This window comes from Gambusia affinis, linkage group LG03, assembly GCF_019740435.1.
Source record: "Gambusia affinis linkage group LG03, SWU_Gaff_1.0, whole genome shotgun sequence".
NCBI classification, from domain to species: Eukaryota; Metazoa; Chordata; class Actinopteri; order Cyprinodontiformes; family Poeciliidae; genus Gambusia; species Gambusia affinis.
Genome location: NC_057870.1, coordinates 7,421,328 through 7,445,940, shown reverse-complemented (window position 1 = coordinate 7,445,940; position 24,613 = coordinate 7,421,328). Strand labels below are relative to the sequence as shown.

Sequence of the window (24,613 nt, the reverse complement as noted above, 5' to 3'; positions counted from 1 at the left end):
TTTTGCTTTAATTTCTGATTTGTCTTTGGTCAAAAGCACCTGGTTTTTGTTTTGGCTCATCATGTGCGCCATTAGAAATGACACTATGAGTGGATCTTGTTTTAGAGCATTTAAGATCATTTTAACAAATTAAGCTGTTGGGAATATTATTTGAAATATGTCTGCGACACACTGCCTGGTTAATCCTGAGTTCTTATCTCAAGAACAAAGCAAACGATTGAAGCAAGAAGCATTTTGGCGACATATTAAAGAGAGTAAAACTTTCTGACACGTGAATAAAAACAACTAAGAAACGTGTGTGGTTAATGCCCCTTTGAAACACATTATTAATGATTGAAAACATGTAAATAGTGCAAACCTCTGCTTAATTTGAAGTGATTACAGATCTGTAGTCATTTGTGATTTGTTTGTGTCTTTAATCTTTTCTCCCTCTATCATCATAAAATGCACCATAACATCAAAAAATTAGCCCAGAGTTTATTTTAGGGCTTAGTAAAGACTTTTTTTATGCAAGCTTGGAAGCAGTTCAATTCAAACTTGACTGCTTAAATTATAGCAAAAATTATAAAACGCTTAAAATAAAGTTTTTCTTGATAAATTCCTGGAATGTGTTTCTGTTATTTTTATTTATTTCATAAATAAATCAAATCGGACAATGAAACCTATCTGAGATTATTTGTTTCATTAAGCCTACACACGTCAATTTTCCCTTTAAATATTCATAATTTAGGAGAATTTGTGCACACATGTGGGCGCTCAGGTGGATTGCTGGGAACGTCGGCCTCGCTCATCGCCACCGTGTGACATGTGACCTCATGGAATCTCACACGGGCGCCACAAACACAAACGCGCCTCGCCTCCTCAGCAAGGAGGGCCCAAAGCGTGTCAGAAGGAGGGGGCTGGGAGAAGAAGACGGGAGCTGCCAATCACGCCACGCTGACAGAAGAGCAACACAGTTTTGGGGTTTGTTCGATTTTTTGAAACATTATAGTTGATTATTCTGCTCATTTTCAGGTGATCCAGATCCTCCTCTGTCTTGTAGTTCCTACTCATGACTCCCAGAGGAGTGGACAGTTAGAGCTGCAGTATGTAACTTTTATAAAACTACATTTTTTTTTTTTTTTTTACATATTTGTTAAAATAAACATGTCGTAAGAGTATAGTATGGGATAGATAATCTGTAAAAGAACCAAACTCCTCTGGCTTCTCCCATTGCTAAATACAGAAATACACAGCTCAGTCAGACACAACCAATCACAGCCAGGAGGAGGGTCTTACTGCTGTCAATCATGCTTACCCCTTACTGCCTGGTACGCTACAATTTCTCCCCATCAGCGAGCCTGTCGTGAATGCTAAGACTAGTTAGCATGGCCGCCAATGATGGCAGATAAACAGTTTTCCTGTAACAGTGAGTTGTTTATCCTCCTTTAACAGAGAGCGTACACGAGTTTGATTGACAGCGCTAAGATCTTCCTCCGGACTTTGATTGGTTGTTTCTGACCGAGAACGGCATATTTCTTCAGATGGTATCAGTCGAACTGGGAAGAGATTATCTGTCTCATGTTATACTATCACAACAAAGGGACATTTTTAGCAAATGTGTAAAAATATATATATAGTTTTTTATAAAAGTTGCATATTCCAGCTTTAATTTTGATGTCAATTATCTAAACATTTCTATCTTAAAATCACAACAAGCAGTTGAGAGGCCCTCTGATTGGAGAGAAAACCACACCATGCCATGAAGATGCAATCACAGACAGTCTGTAAAACTGAAATTTGAGACCTCTATATTAGTCTATGCTGGTCTAACAGAGCTAGAGAACAACTAGACTACGCCACACTGTACTGCTGTTACACTAACAGACGGTACAGTACAGTGCTATGATTAGTCCTTAACCATGAAGAGGGTAGAGTTGAACTACAACAGACTGCTAGAGCCTCTATGGTAAACCGCATGCGTTTACCAGAGTGAGGGGCATCGGTGATGCTTCTAACCAGAGCTGACGACACCGCGAGTTGTCAAACAATCAAACAAACAAAAAAAGATTTTCTTTTTTCTTACTTCTGTTCTAGACAGCAGAGTGAAAACCACTAGATGCTAATTACTTTAGGATCAGATGCAGAGTCTACTGTTTAGTCTCTATTGGTGTCTAGACTAGTCTGATAGTCACCTCCGGTCACCAACCCTTCCCGATGTCCAACACTCCTGTGCGCACACACACACACACACACACAAATAGAAGTCAAACAGGTGGCAGCGCACATCACATCCGAGGGCTGGGGATAATGGTGGACATGAAACAGATACAATAAACTCCTGGAGGATATCGGTTTGTTGTGTAGAGAAAAAAAAAAAAAGACATGATTGTCTGAATATCTGTCTTCTTAGAGCTGCATTTAACCCTTATGATCGTCTGCATTTGTACTTACCAACAATGTTTACATGCAAACAATTAACATCAACTTGCTTTAATTGTTTGTGAAAATATGTTTTCATGTATTTGTTGACGCTGTCACTATATCCTGATGATATAATATGAAAATTACTGACGTAACCTTGTTTCCTCCCTGTTTTTCTAGTGCCATCTGCAGAAATACACCACTCGGTCAGAACCAACCAATCAGAGCCAGGAGGAGGGTATTAGCATTGTCAATCAAGTTCGTAAATGTGCTGCTCACATCCTCGCCCTTGCTATACTAGAGCTCCTTCCCTACACCGGAGCCTAGTGTGAATGCTATGGCAGGTTAGCATGGCCACGAATGACAGCGGATAAACAGCTCCTGTAAACTGGCAATTGTGAGCAGCACGTACATGAGCATGATTGACGGCACAAAGGTTTGTCCTTTGTGCTCTGAGTGGTTGTTTCTGACTGGGAGAGGTGTATTTCTGCAGATTGCAGTGGGACCACACAGCAGAGGAGCTTGATTTGTTTCATTAATCATCTGTATCATGTGACACAATCACAACATTGACCGTTTTAACAAATATGTCAAAAAAACAAAAACATTTTTACAAAAGATAGCTGCTGCAGCTTTAAGAAAAATAAACAAAATGTATTCAACTTCTTGAATACTTGAAAGTTCCCACAATTTATCATCTGTCGCCAAACGTTTGTGCATTTTATTGGGATTATATATGACTCATAAATAATCACTGAATAAAATAAAAACACATTGGTATCTACAACTTTTATGCTGATACAACTACAAAAAAAGTAACTGCCTTCAGAAGTCACATAGTCATGAAGCAGAATCCATCAGTGAGTGAGTTAATCTGAGAATTAAAATTAAATATGGCTTTTCTGTGAAGGCCTCAAAGGCTTGTTGGAGAACACTAGAAAACAAAAAGCATCAAGAAGACCAAGGAACCCAGCAGAATGTTATGAACAAGTTTAAAGCAAGGTTTGGGCCCACAAGCAAAATGCTGTGTTTGGCAAAAAAAAACAATAAACCCTGAACACACTATTCCCACCGTGAAAATGAGGTGGTAGCATTATGCAAGCATGCAAAGGGACGCTAATCAGAGTTGATGGAGCTAAATGCAGGTTAATCCTGGAAGAAAACCTGTTAGAGGCTGCTAAAGACTTTAGACTCACCTTCTACAATGAACCTGAACCTTCAACAAAGGCTACAGCGGAAAGATTTAGATCAGTCGTGTCCAAACGTTTGCTTCTGTGGCTAAAACCGGTTAAATCAAACCACAGAATTCAGTAAATTAAAAATTTATAGTGTAGTGATATTTCTTTTTTTTTTATTTACTTGCACAATAATACAATTTTTATGAAATTTTTTACTGCTGCTCCCAATGATTAGTTTAGTGATGAATTATTCTATCAGCTATTTTCATAATCAAATAGTTGGAAAAAAAACGGACAGATTTTTCACTTAACAATTTAAGCTTATTATATTAACTATTAAAAACACATAAAATAAAAATAAAACAAATAATTAAATGTAATTTTAAAAAAAACCTTTTACTGCCTAAAATGTAGTGACGGTATGCACTGAGTGAACTCTTGACCATTTGAGGCAAAGGAGATATATTTACATATAGATTTTTCATCTGAAATGAAAGCAGTATATTTTTTTGTACAGTTTTAGTTTAATTACGGCTCTGAGTTTGTTGCTCTAGGAAATTTCCTTTTTCAGAGTCAGTTCACTTCAGTTAATGATTCATCAATTATGACGTTATTTCAATAATCAATTAATCTGATTAATCGTCTGAGTCCTAAAATCCATTAATCCTAGAAGATCCAAACCATTAAAAAAAAGCCTTGGAAAAAATAAATAAATAAAAAATCCAAATTTTGGTGGTCATCAGTTGTTTTTCATTTCGTTGACAAAATTTTTGCCGTTGTTGATTTGTGGTGGAGGGGAAGGGTTGGGTGGGGAGCGATCATCAAAATCATTCCAAGGGTCACAAATGGCCCCCTGGCCATTAGATAAAAGGATTGTAATGGTCTAGTCAAAGTCCAGACCTAAATTCATGTCAGAGTTTGTGTTTACAGACAATAATTTTACAAATAAGAATAGGCGAAAAAAACAACAACTTTTTTTCCAGATACGCAGAACAAAACAGTTGCAGTTCACCTGCTAAAAGAAAATTAGGGGGTGGGGGGAGCAGCATCTTTTCCCCTCCATTTTTCAGTAGTGCTTTGTTCCTGAAGTAAATAGAAGTTTTACTGAAAACTAAATGTTTACAGCATAACGTCATGTAGACCTTACTGCGTTTAAACCTGTGTGCCAAGGTAGCAGAGAAGGAGCTGAAGCTAAGTCCAAGAGAGGTTTATGAAATCAGGGCAATCCCCTCTGACAGGCTACATCCCAGCTATACGCAACAGTTGGCCCACGGTGTCGCCTGCCACGGCCCGGGCTGGGAACGCACTCTGTGCAACCTGCCGATTGGGCAGCAGCACTCAACATCTCCGAGGAACAACTCGAGCTTGATGACTCCAATCCTATTAGTGAGGAGAGCTATAGTAATCACAGATGGGGTCATCCCACTCATCCACCCCCACTAGCAGCACTTTTTTTTCTTCTGCTCAACCCGGGATGGGAACAGACTGGGGGGTTGGTTGTTACAGAGACACTGATGTGTCTTTGTGCTAAACTCTTAACTGCGCAGGAAACTTTGTCCTACAAAGGTTTAACTCTGCAACGGTCGTCTCTGACTTTACAAACAGCGGGAAGCTGCAAGAACTCCCCCCACCCCACCGCTTCCCAACCTCCCAACCTCCCAAAAGGGCAACAAGCTGCGCATTAGTTGCATAAATCACAGCAGACCCGGCCCGCCGTATAGCACACTGGTCAGAACCGGTCCGCATCTGTCCTCCAACACAATAAGCCCCAATAAATTCCTGTGCAGCACTGTACTTGCTCTTTAGCCTCGCGGCTGTGCAAAGCTCTTTTAATTCCAGCGCCGGAGTGGTTCACTCGGTCACAGCGTGGCACATTCTTTCTGTTGCCACTGGAGAACTTTTCTCTCTCTCCTCCCTAACAGGATAACCTGCCTGCATTTGGGGGGTGTGGTGGGGGGGCAGCGCAGGGTGAGCGGTCTAAAAAGACCTACTCTACTCACCATCCAAGCCCTGTGATTGATCACTGAGGCTTCTCCTCGCCCAGCTAGCGGAGGCCACTGCAGACCTCCCGGCACACTTGAAGCACAAAGCGTTCAAACTTCTTTTTTCCCCACATTTTGTCAGGTCATAACCACAAACTTTGACGAGCTTTGTTGGAATTGTGTGCAACTGACTAACACACACGGTGAATTTATGCGTTTCCTTACAAATAAAAGCTAAATAAAGACCCTTCCGCTCTAATACATCCAAACAAAACTAGTTGTTTGGATGAAAAAGATTGTCCTGCTCAGATTAAACTAAAACTTTTTGCATGTAGTGAAAATTACTACGGATTTTACTGCCATCTCGCCATCCTCACTAGGAGATGGACTGGGCAATTATCGTATCGTTTATCATTTATCGTGCTAAATTTCTTGTTGTTAATAAGATTTTTGATTTATTGTTGTCACAATAAATTTGAGCTAATGTTAAATAAACAGATTAATATGTTATTGTTAGCATTTTCTCCACTACTTTTTCCACCAGAGCATCAATAAATATCAGTAAATTCAAAAATATGACTAAATAATGTCTCTATAAGCAGTTTAGTGACACTCCTTTAAGTATGCGGTGTCCTATTTTAAATAGGAATGTTTTCCACACACAAAACAATGAAATAACACGCATTATTTTTCTTTAATTACATATTTATGAACTAGTTTGTGTTGGGATAAAACAGTGGTGTCCAAACCTTTTGGCACATGATCTAAAATTGAAACTACTTGTAGGCCAGCATTTGTGTTTAATTAATTTTGTTGTATTTTTACCTGCTCAACAATAAACTAAACATAAAATATGTTAATGTAATGAACCACAGATCAATTTTATGGAAAAGGATCAATAAATCAATATTGATCCGAAATGTTAACAATGTCTTGAGTACAAGTTCCCAAATTATTCGGGTGGATTATTTTCTTTTTGAAGAAAATGTTGGGTTTACTTTCAGCAACAACAACTGAATATAGAATCACTTTTTTCCTAAAAAAAAAAAAGAAAAGAAAAGAAAAGCTGTGCCTTAAACTCCTTTTCAGTAAAAGTTGCTGACAGTTTATGGTCATACTTACTACGAACTTAGAATAAGAGCAAAGAGCATGATCAATAAAAGATGAACACTAACGTTTTTCATTAAAAAAAAGCAACTGAGATGACGGTAATATCGCGGGAAAAAACAAAACAAAACGTAAAGCTTGCCCATTTAGATGAATTACTAACTTAGCAGATGCACTTTTGGGTCACACCTTGACGTACACTGAAGTTTGTGATTGTCATGCAGCAAAATATGGAAAAGTGCAAAAAGAATGAAATAGACAAAACACTATAAGGTGTGTTTTGTCTACCCTGTAGTGGTATAGAAAACCACTACAGGGTTCTGGCACAGAGATGGAAGATTTTGTTGCATCTCTGTGATTTAACTCAACATGGCGAGAGGATAAACTTTCAGCAGCGTGGCCTCCAGTGTTTAGGGACTCAGTTCCCAGTTCCCAAGAAATGACTGTAAATCATGCGTATTGGTATCTTTTGTCTTTGGTGACAGAGCTGTTCTTCAACTGGAAGTGGGAGCGAGAGGAGGGGGAGGGGGCATCACTATGGTAATGAACCCCATGGTGAGTTAGTGGCGTCCAAACATGATGGCGCTACTTGTCAGAGCTGTCGCGCCTACAAGAGACACTAAAGTAATACTTAGCAGCTTGAATCAGTCAGAGCTCTCAATCAAACCGCTTCCGCTCCCCTCACTTTTAAACTCGACAGACGCAATCGCTTGTCTTTTGTTAGGTTTGCCACCGTCGCCTTCTTTTGTGGCTCGCACTTATCTCCCAAAGACTCATGAAGGTGAGTCGGCCAAAGCACAAAAGGGAAAAGCAGAAACTAGCCTGTGCTCATTTCAATACAGTGACCAACCCGCGACCAATCACCACTCCCAACTCAGGCAGGGAGGCGGGGCCTGTGGTCCCTATGGTGACCAACAGGCCACATTGTTCCCAGGCCAGCCCACATTCATTACTGACAAAAAAAGACACACACACACACACACAATCAGTCCGCAACACAGTCCATTAATACATTTTAAGTTGCAGTTTGTGCGGGTTGAAAAGAGCCCTGAATGAGCCGTGGCGACGGTCCCCCCCCTGCCCCCCTCCATCGCTAAACTCGCAGCTTCACTCCGGCTGAGATCAACGGGAAGCTCGCAGGAGTTTTGATTGTCGCTGCTTTCACACCTTGATGGTTTCAGGTTACATTCACTTGTTCCATTGAGAAACTTTTTGGTAGGTCAATTCCACCCCTTGGGACAGGAAAGGGGAAAAAAAAAACACAAGTCTTGGTTTAGTGTTCTGAGAGGCTCAAAATCAAAGAGTGGCAGAGAATGCAACCCTGTCCCGGTTCCCTTGTTTCTATGGAAATTGACACTGGGTGACATTTTCTTGCCTTGTTTGGCAGAAGAGAGACGAGAGAGCACTTTCTCCCATGTGTCGGCTAATGACTTTATCATGTAAAGTGCTCCCATCTGAGGTGCGGCAGCAGATGCAAGCATGGGAGCCGGACTGTGTATTAATGGTACAGGAGGAGGAGAAGAAAAAAAATAAACCCCATCAGAACACGGGAATCCCACAGTAAACACACTAATATTGTTGGAAAAGTTGCACCTTTCAGGAAGATTACTGGAAAAATCCACTAATCAAACATTGAGCCATGGGATTAGCCAGTGCTGGGAAGGAAACACACAGAGAACTCACTGTTTTGGAGTCCAGCTCGTGTCTGCTTTGGGCCAAAACTTTGTCCACGCCGGCCTGATCGACGAAGGTGACAAATCCGAAACCCCTGCGGACATCACAGAGGGAAGAAAGCCGTTACTGACGCAGGGACCCGACGTGGATGTCTGATGGTGCTTTTATGAGCAGAGAGGAATCAGATAAACTTTCAGCTCTTTCGGCGGGTTGAAGCCGGGGCTCCCTCACCTCGAGCGCTTAGTAACCGGATCTCGCATCACCATACACTCTTTCACCTCGCCGTACTTGCAGAAGTACTCCTTCAGGCCCTCTGAGACGGAAACAGAAACAAGACGGGTTTGGGAAGGAGCAGACACGCTGCGGAGGAGGTCAACAAGTAGGAGGAGAAGTTTGGGAAATTCAGAAGAGAGAGTCGCATGTCTCTCCAGCCCTCGTATGCTTCCTGATCGGATTGCTCTCGAGCTACAGATGCGATAATCTCCGGTATCCGGCTGATCCCAATGTTTTATTTGTTTTGCTTCCTTTTCTTTCAAATCTGACCTGCCAAAGTTCTTATTTCCTTAAAAGCAAAAACGCGGAAAAATATGTGACCTTAGAGATGTGGCAGTTTCAAATCCACCGGAGAATGAAAGAAGTTACTAGATTATCTTAAGTTATGAATCAAATCGCATTTCCTCAACAGGAGGTGCACCGATCACAGTTTGCTAGGCCAATAACAACTGTTGATTTCTGCCCCCATCCCCAGATCTGACCTGCCAAATTCATGAGTGATTACTTATTATTATTATTATTATTATTATTATTTTTTATGTAACACATATAAGAGAGAAAGTGTTTCAATGGAAAATGACAGCATTTTTAAAAGTTATTTCCATTCACGAATCAAGGCATCCATCCATAACTCTGATCTGATTTTTAATTAAACTCAAAACTGTGCCTAAAAAAGTAGAAGTTCTTAACTTTGACACACTAAATGAATGGCACAAATTCTTTTAATAATCACCAGTAATGAAACCACATTTTAGTAAATCAACGCTTTTGGTGAAAGCATTTAGACTGAACATAGCGGGAGAGCTTAGTTTTTGTGCATTCATTAGAAAGGGAAAGAAATTATATTTTTAGAATTTGATATGATAATTACCAGTCAGAGCCCTTCAAGGAAACAATGGCTGATTCCAGTTTCCAGCTGAGTAATCGGTGCATCTCTGCTTTAAATAAAACTTTTTAATGACCTTTATGAATCATGCAGCCTTTGCTAACTCTGACTGAGAGCATTCATTCAAGAGAAAATATGAAATGTAAAATTCATTGTAAAGACAACTACAAGCACATCCCGCTTTCAAAAACAAAAAATACACTGCTTTGATTTAATCAAACCTGCGCAGTAACTTAAAAAAACTAAAAAAAACAAACAAAAACCAGAAATCACAGTGACTTTTGAGCAGACATGGAGGCGGGAAAAGATTTACCTTGTGTAGTTTGCCAGCTGAGTCCACCTATGAACATTTTGCTGTGGAAAAAGTGAGAAAATATGCAGATTAACAGAGTCAACAAAGCGGCATTCAGAGATCTCAGAGCGCTGCTGCTACTTTCACAGCACCGACAAAGTTGTTGCTCGGCTTTTCAGAGGGATCCCGGAGCTGCAGATGGATTTTCAGAGAGAAACATCTCATTTAGCATGAATCCTCTCTGCGTGGAGGTGTGCGAGTCTAACTCCGCACCTCAGAGCTCTCACGGAAAGCCGCGCTTGTTTTCAGAAAGTTTGAAAAACAAAGTTGTCGGGTTTTGTTTTTGTGTTGTTTTTTTTGTTTGTTTTTTTCTCCATTACCAGGGGTCGTGAGGGGAGTCCGCGGCGGACAGGCTGCTCTGGCTCCCTTCCGTGTCCATTCCGAGTCCTCTCGGTGTGTGTGAGCCTGCCTGTGCGGGTGGGTGGGTGTGTGTGACCGGGCCGAGCCGTGCGGGAGGACAGGCGGAGAGCGAGTGAGAGGAGCTGGGCGGGTTTGGCCCGGGGTGACACAGAGGGGAGAGGGCCAGATGCAGACTGGGACAGACTCCACCTCCTTCCCTCAGTCCCCGCCGCGGTCCCTCTCTCATCCCACCACCGATGCCGTCGAGGCACGCGGCTCCGGAGTCAAGTTAGATGGAACTAACCCTGTCACTTCCGGCGACGCTTTTCAAAGTAAAAGCAAAGTTGCAAAAGTCTTACGGCTTGCAATGTATTTATTCAGCTCAGCTGCTTTATTTTATGGAGAATGATGACATTTTACAGCTTTAGAGGAAAAAATTAGTCATTCTTCACAAGACCTTCACGTAGATAATACCTCCAGTTGAGTATTAACTAGTTACATTTACCCAGATAAAATTACTTGAAGTTTTTGGGGAAAAAAAATACTTTTAGGTTTTACTACACCGTACTTTTTTACTTTCATAATTTTATTATGAAGTATCGCTCTTATTTGAGGAAAATGTCTGAATAGTCTATGCACCCAGATTAACTTCACTGAATAAAAAACGAGCTCATTTTAAACCAAAATTCACCTGACACAGACATGCAACTGAAGGTTTTGTTAAAGCTGCAAAAGTTTTAGAATAAAAGAAATTGATTTGGAAAAAAATATATTCCATGCTTTCGTTATTTTATATGAATAATTTTATTTTTTATCCTTAATCTACCAAAGTTGTAGCATAACTTTGTTATGTTGTTCTGTCTGACGAAGTAATTTTTAAATATTAAATGATTGATGTTTTGATCAGTTATGTGCGTGAGTGTACCTTTTTACCAAATACTCTTTTCTTCTTACTCAAGTAACTTTTTGATGGCTTTTTACTTTTACTTGAGTAAAAATGTGTTAAAGTAGTGCTATTCTTACTTCAGTACAATTTCGGGGTATTCTACCCACCTCTGGTATCCAATATTATGCGACAAGGGGCGCTGCACTAGAGGGGGCGCCAAATTGAGGGTGAAAAATATTTTAACCGCATTTTATGTATTTTACATCTGTTTGTGTGCACCTGTACTGTGTCTGCATACATCTCAGTTGCGCCCTGTTTGCACATATGGAAACAAAAAGAATGGGGGTTTTTGTCAAATGTTGTCAGAGGAGATACAAAATTTAAACGAACATGTACATGACCTAATTGCATTTATACAAAAACTTAAAAGTCACACTTATTCCTGTTCCAGCTGAAATAATAGAAACTTCTTTAATGTGCCACAGAGAGGAAATGTAGGTGCAACAACAACAAAGTGAAAGGCGATCACAGTATGTTCACACCAACATAAAAAGTAGAAAAAGAATAAAATGCAGTATAGTAAGAGCAAAATGTTGATATAAACCTACTGTGTAGTATTTTTATTGCTTTGTATACTCCGGTCCAAAGAAATGTGCAATTGGGTAGGTTAACTAAAAACATTATACAAAATGTGCATGTGGATAATAAAAGAAAGGAAGGAAGGAATCTATCTGTAAACATACCATTGATGTTATGTTTTACTTCTAAGTCATGGAAGTTGGGCCATTAATTTGAAGAGACGGTTTCCCGGCTTCCTGTCACTATCTTGCTAATGCTGACCACCTTGATCCAAAACCCACTTCAGTTAAGATAAAGAGTTATCAGAAATGATTTGAAGATAAAAATAACTGATTTATGATAGACTCTTCCCCTGGTCTTTAATGTTGCAGAAACAGGAAGGGAAACGGCTCAAAGTTTAGAGGAAAAATCTCAGGACTGAATGAACACATAGTTTAAAACACACCTGAGAAGCTTGAAATACACCTCACAGTTCATTATGTACTTATTCAATGATATCCTTGATTTTTACATGTGTAATAGCTGATGCTTAAACTCTAAATGCTGTCTAGCTGCATCACTTTAGCGCTCTGTGAAGGGCAAAGGTGTTTCAGAGTCCATTATTGTGCTGTCTGCCTCCACACTGCAAACCGGGTTACGCAGTGTGGGACAACAGAAGGTTTGTGTGCTGCATGCTCATTCATTGCTGAGGTTTAAGCATTTAATTAGTAGCTACTAAAGCCAGCTCCCGCTAATCTTCTCAACACCGACTCAACATGTGACCTGGTAACTAATGTTAAGGCCGATCAATAGCCCGTCCAACTCAAACAAAGGGAATGACAGCTTTGACTTAAGGTGGGTGTAAAACTCATTGCTGCCTTACAAGAGGCTTGGAGTTCGAAGAAAGTTTGGAGGTGCTTTTTTTAAAAAAAAAGAAAAATAGAAAAAAAAAAAAAAGAGTATGTTACCACTGCCATTTATTACAGAGGGGAACAATACGGAGACAGATTGTGCCCCCACAATGGTAACTTACAGTGTGCTCCATCCTCATTGAGCGACGCAGTCAGTGTCCTGACTGCAAGCAGGTCTACTAACTGATGATGGAGCTCTAGAAGTGGGACAGGGGGCCATTTGGACGGGAGTTGAGGGGTGTGTTAAGTTTCTGCATGCATGATCAATGGGGTTGAATAGGTTGGGAGGGCAAAAAAAAAAAGAAAGGCCAGACCAAAGCGCCGATGGAGTGAGAGAGGTGTTTGCAATGGAAACACACACACACACACACATACACACACACACACAGGTGGTGAGCAATGGTTTGTTAATGAGATGGGCAGTGCGGATTGTGTCTCATTACCAATCAGCACAGCTTTGAATTCCCTTCGGAGAGGACCAAAAACATGCACGCTCCAGTGTGTGCCACATGTGTTTCTTTTCGATAAAACCTGGCTGTGTGGTGCGGCATTAGTCACAGCGGTATCTGAGCTGTTGGAAGTCCACACACACTGCCCTCTGTCCGTTTGCGTGAGGAGTTTCCTCTCGGTAGCACAATGAGTCTTAATTACAGGTCAGTGGCATGTCTTAGGGAGATAGAGGGAGCTCTGTTACCCTTCCAAATACTGTATAACGCCATCATCCCAAGGGTGGGGTGGGGTAACAAGAGCTGGACACAAAAAGGTGCTGATAGGCTGAACATGAGAACGGTATAATGCGATCGGGGTGGAGAAAGTGAGCGTTTACACTGAAAAGAGAATGGAGGGGGGAGGGAGCGAAGAGGGCGCATTACCTCTCATTTAGTTTGCTTTACAGTTACCCCACAATTAATTCCAGCCAACTTTCTTTGACAAAAAAAAAAGAAGAAAGAAATGGATTAAGGACAAAGACAAGCTGGATTGGGGTGAAACAAATCTGCAAAGGGAAAATTTGTGGTTAGTTACAGCGACGCGTTTTCTACCACCTGTTGATGCTACAAGTTCAAACCTGCTCACTTCTACCTGCCTGATGAATACCTGGATAAGTCTTACACGTCTCTACTCTGAGAAACCTTGATGTACGTAGTTTGTGAAGCAGATCATTTTTTAATGCCATTTTATTTAAAATAGAATCTAGACGCGTGCATCCAAGGCCAATGCTTATAGGTCTTCTAAAAGAAAGAAACTTTTCACCCTATCTGAAAAGTGTGGGATGCAGTATTTAATCTCATCTTATTCTGACACCACTAATTAAAATTTCACACAACAGTGCCTTCTGTTTAATCTCAGCCAAAGGTGAAGGGTTAGGTAGCTTTTTTTAATATCACACCTCACCATGAACTCATCACCCCAATGGTGAAACACGGTGGTGGAAGCATCATGGTGTGGCAATGTTTTTCCCAAGCAGGTGCAGGGAAGCTAATCCAGGAAGGAAACCTGCTGGAGGTTCCAAAAGAAGCTTAATATCCCAGCAGGATTACTTTTCACATACAACCAGAAAAACATTGTGTTGGAGTGGTCCAGTCAAAGTCTAGAAATCTAACAGAAAATCTACAGCAAGGCTTGGAAATTGATGTTTTACACTCTCCACTAAATCTCTTCGAGCTTGAGCTGTTTTTAAAAGAATTGGAAAAGACTTCAGTCCCTGGAAGTGAAAAGTTTGTTTTTGAGTGCCTCTTTCAACAATACAAGTTTAGACATTTTATAGTAAATAATTTCAAAAATAATTAATTCAAAAGTAACAGATATATATAGATATATAGATATATACACCTCACCTCATATATACCTAACCTTTTTGTTGTTGCTGTTTTGGTCTTGAAGAGACCCGAGTCACTGAAATACATTTCTACAGAAATGGGCCAATTCAATGCATAGATGGCACAACAGCGCCCTCTACTGGCACAAGTTACTCATCATACTGTGCGTGACCTACAGTAACTTATAGCGCTTTGAATCACTAGAAGTTCACTAAATAATCAAGAGTCTGGTATGCAGGCATTCTGAAATAAAAAGAGGAAAATCTCTCCTGTGGAAAAAAAACCCTGATAAAAAAAAAGATTATCTGTCCTTAAAGCAAGTCTTACATTAAAAATAAGAAATCCTCGTGATCTGCAATCACAACTTCTCATTTATTGACCCGTTCCCTGACTTGGCAGACAGCTTTTGTCAGAAGTCTCTGCAAATGCAACTTTGCTCACGTTTGGTTATTGTTCTTAAATTGTACTTTGGTCACTGTTGGGGACTGAGGGAGAGGGGACAAAGTTCACAGGGCGCTCGTAAGGAGGAGGGGGTGAAAAGGAGGAAGGTTAAAAAAAAAAAAAAGAAAAATTGACCTTTGAAAGGAAAACAGCAGGTGGAGTGCAAAAACCAGGCAGCTGAGGACGCATCGGGAGGAAAATCAGTGGAGGAAAATTAAAACGCTCTGGTTTTTCATTTAAAGAAGGGCAGCGCGTATATAAAAAAAAAAAGAATGAGGCCCAACGCAGGCCATCCGGCTGCTATTTGAATGCGACAGGGAGAGCACATGTGAGCAGTGTTTGTTTGTGAGGCAGCAGCACGATAAGACACCAGACCAATGGAGGGAGAGGAGAGGGCGAGGGCAGCCATGGCGAGGCCGAGTCGTCTGACCGCCCTTCAGGAGCAGCTCATCTGGGCCCTGCTGGAATCCGGACTGTCCCGGGACGTCCTAGTCCAAGCCGTGGGCGAGCTGGAGCGCAGCAGGGCCGGAGCCGGCGTCGAGAGGGGAGACAAGGGAGATGGGGAGAGCTCCGAGGAGGGAGAAATGGATTTCCCTCCACCTATATTCCGAGAGCTGGAGAAGCTTCCTCCGGAAGAGGCGTCCAAGCTGAGGGCCGAGGTCGACCGGCTGCTGCAGTGAGTACATCCCAAAGTTTTCTGGAGATTCCATGGCAACGGCAGAGTCACCTTGATGTCTCACTGAAGCCTTTGCACACACAGCAATTTTTTCCACCCTAAAGGAACTAGGTTAATTTTTTGGAAATTTAGAACCTCCTCATCAAATGAGTCTGTTCCCCCATGTTCTGGCCAAATCTATGTTTCTGTCTAAAACATTATTCCTCACTTCGGTTCTCCTCTTTCCTGAATACTCCCTCCTTCACATGCTTCTCGGTTTCTCTCTCTGCAATCTGGCTCCTGAGGCGAATTTAAAGAGGGTTCCTCCTTTGCTAGTTACTAATTACCCACCCCCATCATTATTCCCTTGCCATTTCTTAATAAATAAGCTCCATGCATGCAGGTAGGTGAAGATTAATGGAGCGGGGCTGGTAACAGGAGACCGTGTTTGCATAACGCTTAAGCAATATTTCGGAGCGCGCCTTTAAGAGCAGATTTAGAGAATTTAAAAGACAAGCATTCCCTACAGACACACTTGATTCTTAAAAACGTGTGAAAGCATTCGTCATTAAAAAGGTTTTCATTTAGTGCTTCATTTAATTGAACTTATATTTGAATATTTGCTGCTTCAAATGGAGTCTTTTAAGGTATTGTGCATTTTCAAGCTTTCACACAGAGTCCGAACGTTAAACTAGGCCTCATAAACCTTTTACATGTTTCTTCCCCTCCAGTGATCCGAAAGGGCTGGACTTTGCTCCCGTGTGCTTTCTCTTATCTCTTTCTGTCAATAGGCCTCTATGCAGCTTCCCTGTGTGTGGAAAAACATTAAGTCCAATGTTGTCACTGCCTGTACCTGCTTGACACTTCTATAGAAACTATGGTAGCTGTCGCAATTCTCACGTTCTGTGGAGAATATGGAAACAATATGCGTTTGGTATTGATGGTCACATGTGCAGGTAATTGAACCCGTTTTGACTACCTGTATATTTGTACAGAAATGTGCATTTATGGAGGCAAAAGTTACAAACATGAACAATAGCATGGAGTGAAGAGTGCCAAATTAAAATAAATAACTTCTGAAATTTTTTTTTAATGTGTAATGAATTAATAAAACTGTAACTAGAGAGAATTTATTCAATATAGAAATAACTATAGTCAATAAAATCATTTAAATGTAATTATTTTTTATTGTAAAAACATAGTTATTTCATGATTTAATAAATGATTTCATGTTCCAAACTGTCAACTTCACCCATCAAACTCGGTGGTCGGGGTTAGAGGAGATTCTGAAAGCCTGGCGTCTGATTGGCCGCTTCAAACCGCAAGTTAAGGCAACTTCTTCTAACTCTGAAATGACACTCGGCCAATATTTTAACTGGAACCGTGAAAATATTTTGAGGCACATAGAATTAATTTTATATTTTATCAAAAATACATAGGACAGGGAGAGGGAAACACTGCAATAAAGGTTCCATTGCTGAGATGAAATGAATTATCATGAAATGGTAATGTTGAAATGAATGAAAATGTAAGAAACTAGCGAGCGGATTAGCTTATGTATGTTAGATACTTAAACATTAGTCTCTGCAACTAGTTAAGTTTTATTTTCATGAAATATTTACATCTCTATACACCATTAGATACAACTGATATTTTTAACAATCAAGTGTTGAAGCCTCAAATGCAACTTTGCAAAATATAGCCCGCATCATCCCTCTGTCTTGTTACAATTTGACTGAAATTTTAATCCAAGTCTTTCTTTTCTAATCAGAAAAATCAGCCAGAGATCTCCACAAAATCAGACTCCCAAATCAATCTGAATTATATAAAGACAAAAAAGTGAGGGCCCAGAACGCTGGATGAGCTAGAAGGAGTGTCAAACTCCAGTCCTCAAGGGCCGCAGTCCTGCAGTTTTTAGATGTGCCACAGGTACAAAACACTGGAAAGAAATGGCTTAATTACCTCCACCTTGTGTAGACCAGTTCTCCAGAGCTTTAATGACCTAATTATTCTATTCAGGTGCAGCAGAGGCACATCTAAAAACTGCAGGACAGTGGCCCTTGAGGACTGGAGTTTGAGACCCCTGATTTAGAGAGATAAGCAAAGAGGAACATTCAAATATCCTTCTCTCTATGTTCTCTAACTTTTTAATACACTAGGAATGTTAAACAAAATAGTGGCAAATGTTAGTTCAGATATTAAATGTCATTTTGTGGGAGCTTTTCCCACTTAATAAACAACTTTTGGAAAGATTAAAAAAAATAAATAAAATGGTTGAAGTTAGATTTCGTGCTTGTCATGTTCTGTGACCAGACCAATTACTATTAGCAATACTGTCAGATAGCAGTTTCTGTATGCATATCCAATAAATTCACATGTTTAGCAACAGATTTCTCTCTGTCTTGAGTAATTTTACAAGACACAATTCAACAAACGTGCAAACAAACAAGTTTTAGTAGCTCTACAGCTATACTGGATTGCTCACAGGAGTCGAACTCATACAAGATATGATTCTGACTTCAGCGGACATTCCAGCAGATTTCTCCTGGAACCCAAAAGTCATGACTTCTGAATACAAATGGTATTCAGAAGTGCTTTATAAATTAAGTAGCTGTGTGGTTTTAAACTTGTGTAACCTGTTAAGTGTTTTTGCCCTCTCTGCTGAACAGGGAGGACCCCTGGCAGGTTGCAAAAATTGTGAAAAGCTACATGCAACAGCACAACCTACCTCAGAGAGAGGTGGTAGAGTCCACAGGCCTCAACCAGTCCCATCTCTCCCAGCACCTCAACAAGGGCACACCCATGAAGAACCAAAAGAGAGCTGCTCTCTACAGCTGGTACGTCAAGAAGCAGTGCGAGATCAGCCAGCGTGAGTACAAATCCTGCACAGAAGCACCAAGCTCTGCTTGATTTAAACCCAAAGCCAGCAGCAGTCCTAGGAGATAGAGACACATTGGTAATAGAAACTATGGGGGGTTTTTTTATCTAGAATTTACCAATGCCAAACATGGCCTGGCACCAGTGGAGGAACAAGGAGAAGACACCAAAAAAGGACGGAGGAACAGGTTCAAGTGGGGCCCGGCATCCCTACAGATCCTCTTCAATGCCTATGAACGTCAGAAGAACCCCAGCAAGGAGGAAAGAGAGGGATTGGTAGAGGAATGCAACAGGTGTGGCAAGATTTTAGATTATCCATTTTTTATTTTGCAGATATGCAACGATAGGGCAAAACATTATCGTCATAGATGATGTGAATAACACTGCTTCGCTCCTTTTCATGGCACCTTTTCATGGCACCTTTTAATGGATGGGGCATGTTAGGAAGAAAACATTTTATCATCAAAGTTGAAATGTTAGCAGCATAAAAATGGGAACAAATAAGAACTTGAGGAAGTCTGACAAGGGTTGAATCGTCAAGAATAGAAGATTGGGCCAGAGAATCTCCAGAAACATGTGTTGGTGTCTATCAAAGATGGTCAAGTGAGTGAGCTAGCAGTAGCTATATTGGATTGCTCACCAGACTCATGGGGAACAAAGGCTCATGAATGCATGTGGGCAGCAAAGGCTGGTTCCTTTAATCAGATTCAACAGCTGAGCCACTCTTGCTCATATAGGAAAAGAACTTAACGGTCTTTCTGATGGGGAAAAAAAAAATGTCCACGCACTGACTGTAGATTTGTCTGAATTGGAAAAGTATTGCCTGATGACTGTATACTCTTTCAACAGAACAAGTCATGCTGCCACAAAGCAAAATTCCTTCAGGAATGGTTAGAGAAGCTTTAGTTGTGGTAGCCTCAAAAATGTTCATCTCTCAATCCAGTCAAGCATCAGTAGGGCGTACTGGACAAACAAGTCCAATCCATGTAGTTTTTCAACTTACAGGACTTATGGTGGCCTGTCAAGATCTTAGTATTAAGAACGAAAGCAAACCTTCAAGGGTTTACTGGAGGCCATACCTCAACAAGTCAGAGCTGCTTTGGGAACCAACATGAAAATCTCCCAATATTCTATTCCTTTGGGAAATGAAGCACCACTGATTTCATTGTGGCATTTGCATCTTGATTATTTAGTCAACAAGAAGCCAACAGTTCATACCTTTCATTTGCTAACTCATCTGTAAGTGTATCTCTTATTTTTCAGAGCTGAGTGCCTCCAGAGAGGGGTGTCCCCTTCCCAGCTTGCTGGTCTGGGTTCAAACCTAGTTACTGAAGTCAGGGTGTACAACTGGTTTGCCAACCGGCGTAAAGAGGAGGCTTTTCGTCACAAGTTGGCCCTTGACACATCTTTCAACAGCCAGTCAGCTTCCTCTTCTAATGCCACCCTTGCAACAAGTCCTGAGCATGGTAATACGCCACAACTGGTTGAGCAACCCTACAGTTTCTATTCTTTGTAGATAAAGTTAAAAACAGGACTATTTCCTGTAAACTGGGATTAGGGATTAAGCTGTTATGACTAAAGTGGTCTTCCAAGTACCGCAGACTTTGGTAGACATGACTGTGCAGGTTCTGACGCTGATGTGTGTAAACTAATCACCCTGGATATTCTCCTGAAACCTGATTCACACTGCTTTCCTAGGTGTGAAGTACAGCCAGCAAATCTCCTGTGACACCGGGAGCACAGCAAGAAGCAGCATAGGGGACCATGTGGGACGTCTCGTGATCAGCCCTGTGCAACTAGAACCCAGCCATACACTCCTCGAGTCTCATAACCCCAAGCTGGTGAGTGTTTGTCCTGGTGTTTCACCAGTCCACACTAAGTAATCCCACCATTGTGACTCTACTTTCCCCCTGGCTGCAGGTGTCTGGCAGTGGACCACTGCCCCCAGTAAGCACTCTGACATCCCTGCACAGTCTTTCTGCGTCTCCGGCCTCCTCACAGAGCCTCATCATGGCCTCAGTGCCCAGCCTCATGAGTCTGGGCGAGTCCTCGCTTCTAATAGGTACCTCAGTCTCTCGATTTACTCTCCATAGTTTAGGATGGAAAATATAAAAATACAAAGAGTGAGGTCTATCCCTAATGTTTCACAGGTTTGGCCCCTACGCAATCACAGACCGTCCCTGTCATTAACAACATGGGGGCGGGTTTCACCACTCTCCAGCCAATTTCATTCCAGCAGCAGCTTCACACACCCCACCAGCAGGCAATACAACAGCAGCTTCAGGGTCACATGGCTGCCAGTCCGTTCATGGCAACCATGACACAGCTGCCATGTCACAGTAAGGCTTCAACAGCATATACGTTTAACATCACACAGAAGGCAAAGACTCATTCATCTCTTCCCCATGACAGTGTACAAGTCAGAGTCGCCTCAGTACCATTCGTCCAGTTTGCTGTCTCAAGCCATGGTCATCACTGACAGCAGCAGTCTGGGGACCCTGACCAGCCTCGCTGCGGTCCGACAGGTATGCCTCCGATGACTTTATTGGGCTGGTAGATCTTCAGTAAGATTTTAAACCTCGACCTTAAACTTTGTTTCGAGTAGATCCTCACAGCAGATCCTGAGGAAGAGACGGACTCCCCTTTGCAGGAAGATTCTTTACACCTGCAGCCACACACACCTGTACCAGGTAGAGTACCAGAGCAAAGCCTCACCACTCAGTGTCCAAATATATTTAAGAGAATCTCCATGAATAGTGATTCTGAAAATACAAAAGCTGAATTGTTATAAGTATGACTAAGATTAGGCTTGAAATGATATCCGATTAGAAGAATGTAAACACAAATTCTGCCAAGCTTTAGTTGTCAGACAGATGGCTTGAACATGCACTTTTAACTCTGATCTTAAAAGTGCATGTTTGACTAATGTCCAGTGGCTGCAATACAAGTCTAAACCATCACTCTGCCACCAACGTGTTTGGAAATCAGCTTGGGGATGAGGCTCTCTTAAATGTTTTTGTAGTTTTGGTCTCATCATAACCACGTTCTTTTGGATACAAGATGGGAACGTTTTCCTTTGGCCATGCTAAATTCCTACCCATCCAGGAGGTGGTTTCATTTGACAACCAACAATTTAAACAATTGATTAAGGTACCTAACTATTTTAAAAAAATGAAGACACGCACAGGTATGAATTGGAAGGGTTCAAAACTGTTTGGAAACTATGCCATAATTCTTTCCACACTTATTGGGAGAAGTGATTGTTAGCCAATCTGTTGTTGATGTCTATCCTTCTGGGCAGTGTTAGGATACTCCTTCATGCTCCAGACCAATAAACTGCCTAAACTCCTGCTCATACAGACAAAGTCATATTTACTCATGATCAGCAAATCAAGTCCATTTAAATCTCAAAGCATTTCTCCTGCTTCTGTTTTTCACTCACCATCAGAAAGATGCAATAAGCCATTATAAAATGAGTTTTATTTCTGTACAGCCATTTTTTTCACATGAATTACCGAGTATGGTATAAATCATTTCTGACATGCTATCTATTTTTTTAAATGTAAGAATAAAAGCAAATTGCGTTTTCAAATCTGATGCTCCTGTGGGTGGGTGGTTGAGTAGAAGAAACTAATTTTGCCAGAAACTTCTAAGCTGAGTCTAAACTGATTTTATCACTCTTCTGAACAGCGTCTTCTGAGAGCCTCGAGCTGTATCCTTCCTCCCAGACGACAGAACGCCATCAGTCTCACCTCCTCTCCCCTTCACCCACAGACATCGGCTCCTATATGCCTACACAAATGGTGTCCACAGCCCAGTAACACCTCCCTGGCTATGTAGCGGCTCCGGCCTGCCAGCTGGACTAAGGAGGTGTGGGGAGGCTCAGCTAACACTGGGAGGAGAACCTGGAGACCGGAACCAGTGATGTCCGAGAGTAAAAACTGACTTGGCACAACTTTAAGTAGTACCTACAACTGATATTAAAGAAGAAAAAAAAAAAATCACAACTTAAATAGCAGAAATATCTCTCAAGATCAACACCAAAAATATTTTTATTAAAATATTTTGTTTTTCTCGGAAATTGTGACTTCAGATGAAACTCGGCAAACAAATGTTACCTGCATTGTTTTTAATTTGCTTTCCTTAAATGCTTTCTTTCACTTTGGATGAGAAGTTTAAAAAGAAATATGCATAACTATCAAGAACGGATGTAAAGTTATTTTATAAACAAACTAGATGCCTTGTGTTATCTGAGAAATAATTGAGTGTCCCACACCACTTGATCAGTTCAGCACAAAACACAGACAGCCTGAATAAGTAAACACTACATTAAAAACTCAGTTCAAAGCTTCTTCTTCTGTATTTCTTTTACGCTTCTTTTTCTTTTTTATGTTGACTACAGAGTGTTCCTGCTCACCATTGCCTTTGTGATGAGCAGAGGATACAGAGTCCTGCTTATTCTCTTCTTTTTTCCGTTTCGTCTTTTTCTCGACGACACATTGCTCTTCTTCCTCTTCCACCTTCTTCTTTTTTGCTCCAACTTCTGAGCCGAGAGGCTCTACAGAGGAAGATGAGCGCATGGATGAAGGCAACAGGTCACTGATGGACACCGCTGCCTCCTTCAGTCTGGTTTCCATCTCGCTGTCGCTGTCACTGCAAGCAGCACAGAAATGTAGAATGTTCTGTGGAAGTTGAAAAAATCCAAATCAAGCGTTTGAAATAAAAGGGAAGGCGATAAAAAGAGAAAACCTTGAGCTGGGAGGAGGCCGACGCCTGGCTGGTGACGAAGGCTTGGCATCTTCCTGTCCTGGGACGGATGTAGAAAACAAACGAAATCCTGCAACAAAAAAAATAAAAAAATAATAATAATAATAATAATAATCTTAAAAGAGGTGAAGCCAGTTCCTCTAATAGCGAATCTGCTTAAAGAAAGAGCAGACATTTACCCTCATCTTGACCATCATCACATTTTGATTCCAGACAATTTGAGGCTATGTGCTGCGTTTCTGAAATGCAACTGAAGAACAAAAATGCTGCTTAAAAACTGGAGTCCTGAAGAAATAATGATCCTCTTCTGTAAATTACAACTTTTCCCTACCTGTCCAGAAGATCCTCCAGCTTTCTAGCGACGTGTTTCCGAAATCCTTGGGTGACCTGGAGCTCGTTTCCGTCATGCTCATGGTCAGCAACCACAACGCTGTTGCACAACAGAATTCGTACACTATGCCCCTCAGTTTTAATTAAGAGGCTGCAAGATGCATAAACTTTAATTTTCTCCACAGCATAACGATTATAGTATAAAAACCATTAATCTACATCTAAAATTTGTTATTTAGAAACTGACCAGTTTAAAGTGTTAGATGCGGGTCTTGGGCTGTTTTGGAGTAAGAAATGTTTTGCAATAAACATTTTTATCATAAAGATGGTTGGTCAGAGCTTTACAACATTCAGAGATCAACCAAACATCTCTGATTGGTGCATGATGCATCCCAGATTCAGACTTTATGGCTGTGTAAAATATCAAAATAAACTTCCACACTTTCTTTAATTTAATGTGGAAGACTTCAGCTCTGCACAAAGTCCATTAAGTTTAACTGCTGTGAAATTAGTAAATGTGACAACACTTACCGCTTAGACTCCTGTTTAACCCTGCCATCCCCATCTGAAATAAGAAACAGAAGTGTCAGCCTCCTGATGTGCACGGCGACCGTCAAACTCATGAAAATCTAGGGAACTAAAACGTATTTAGTCGTCCAACGTATTTCACATGAACACACAAGTCCTAGCTCTGTTGGTATGTGCATTCCGGATTAATTACTAAAACGGCTGCAAATGTTAAAATGGCACATAAATACTAGCATCCTTTACCTTTTGTCTTAAATGTTTGGATTTCCCAAACGGCCTCCCGGCACTTTTTAAGCTCTTCGTCGTCACTGCTGCTGGAGTCCTTAGAAACTCTCTTTTCAGCGCGGGACGCCATGTTATCACCACGTGCTGCTTGAGTTTCTCTGTTTTCAACTGAGAATGCTGGGTAATGTAGTCCCTCGTTTCATTGCACACAAAAAAGAAGACTGCCACTTTTATTATGATTTCTGTAGAAGAGAAATGTATAACCCTAAGAAAAAATACTATTTATCTAATAATAGAATAATCAAACACCATATTGATATTTCTTTATATTGTAATAAATTGTAATAATTGGCACTGCACGATTAGTTGATGGTGTTTAAATCTGAATTTCAGTTTCACTCTTAAATTGATTGACTTTTTTTTT

At 41.0% G+C, this 24,613-nt stretch overlaps 3 protein-coding genes across 9 annotated transcripts in view; 1 reads left to right on the top strand and 2 right to left on the bottom strand.

The window, feature by feature from the left end:
* Window positions 1-22,880, bottom strand: part of LOC122828287 (RNA-binding protein Musashi homolog 1) — a 40,866-nt gene extending 17,986 nt beyond the window's left edge. Inside the window, exons 1-4 of one of the 3 annotated variants that reach the window (XM_044111714.1) lie at window positions 22,757-22,880; window positions 9,817-9,857; window positions 8,576-8,657; window positions 8,354-8,438 (exon numbers count right to left, since the gene is read on the bottom strand). In XM_044111714.1, coding sequence (XP_043967649.1) covers window positions 8,354-8,438; window positions 8,576-8,657; window positions 9,817-9,853 — 204 coding nt within the window. In that variant the 5' untranslated portion in view covers window positions 9,854-9,857; window positions 22,757-22,880. Of the gene's footprint in view, window positions 1-8,353; window positions 8,439-8,575; window positions 8,658-9,816; window positions 9,858-10,175; window positions 10,468-22,756 lie in introns of those variants that run through there. The other 2 variants (XM_044111713.1, XM_044111711.1) reach the window with 2 other exon arrangements.
* On the top strand, window positions 14,671-22,585 carry hnf1a (HNF1 homeobox a). 4 transcript variants are annotated; one of them, XM_044111707.1, is made up of 10 exons: window positions 14,671-15,483; window positions 18,132-18,331; window positions 18,452-18,632; window positions 19,603-19,805; window positions 20,038-20,180; window positions 20,260-20,401; window positions 20,490-20,678; window positions 20,752-20,864; window positions 20,945-21,029; window positions 22,030-22,585. In XM_044111707.1, exons 1-10 carry the CDS (start codon window positions 15,185-15,187, stop codon window positions 22,158-22,160), a joined length of 1,686 nt encoding a protein of 561 aa, XP_043967642.1. In that variant the 5' UTR covers window positions 14,671-15,184; the 3' UTR covers window positions 22,161-22,585. The 4 variants fall into 4 exon arrangements, with proteins under 4 accessions (XP_043967642.1, XP_043967645.1, XP_043967643.1 ...); XM_044111710.1 differs by having other exon boundaries at window positions 15,344-16,418; XM_044111708.1 differs by lacking the exon at window positions 14,671-15,483 and adding an exon at window positions 16,446-16,783.
* lg03h12orf43 (linkage group 03 C12orf43 homolog) lies at window positions 22,374-24,357 on the bottom strand. Of its 2 annotated transcripts, none has more exons than XM_044111715.1 (6): window positions 24,208-24,357; window positions 23,968-24,001; window positions 23,438-23,587; window positions 23,286-23,356; window positions 23,089-23,176; window positions 22,374-22,992 (listed from the first exon to the last, which is right to left on the bottom strand). In XM_044111715.1, the coding sequence occupies exons 1-6, from the start codon at window positions 24,317-24,319 to the stop codon at window positions 22,677-22,679; spliced, it is 771 nt and encodes a 256-aa protein (XP_043967650.1). In that variant the 5' UTR covers window positions 24,320-24,357; the 3' UTR covers window positions 22,374-22,676. The 2 variants fall into 2 exon arrangements, with proteins under 2 accessions (XP_043967650.1, XP_043967651.1); XM_044111716.1 differs by having other exon boundaries at window positions 23,438-23,536; window positions 24,208-24,356.
* Window positions 24,358-24,613: the final 256 nt, after the last annotated feature.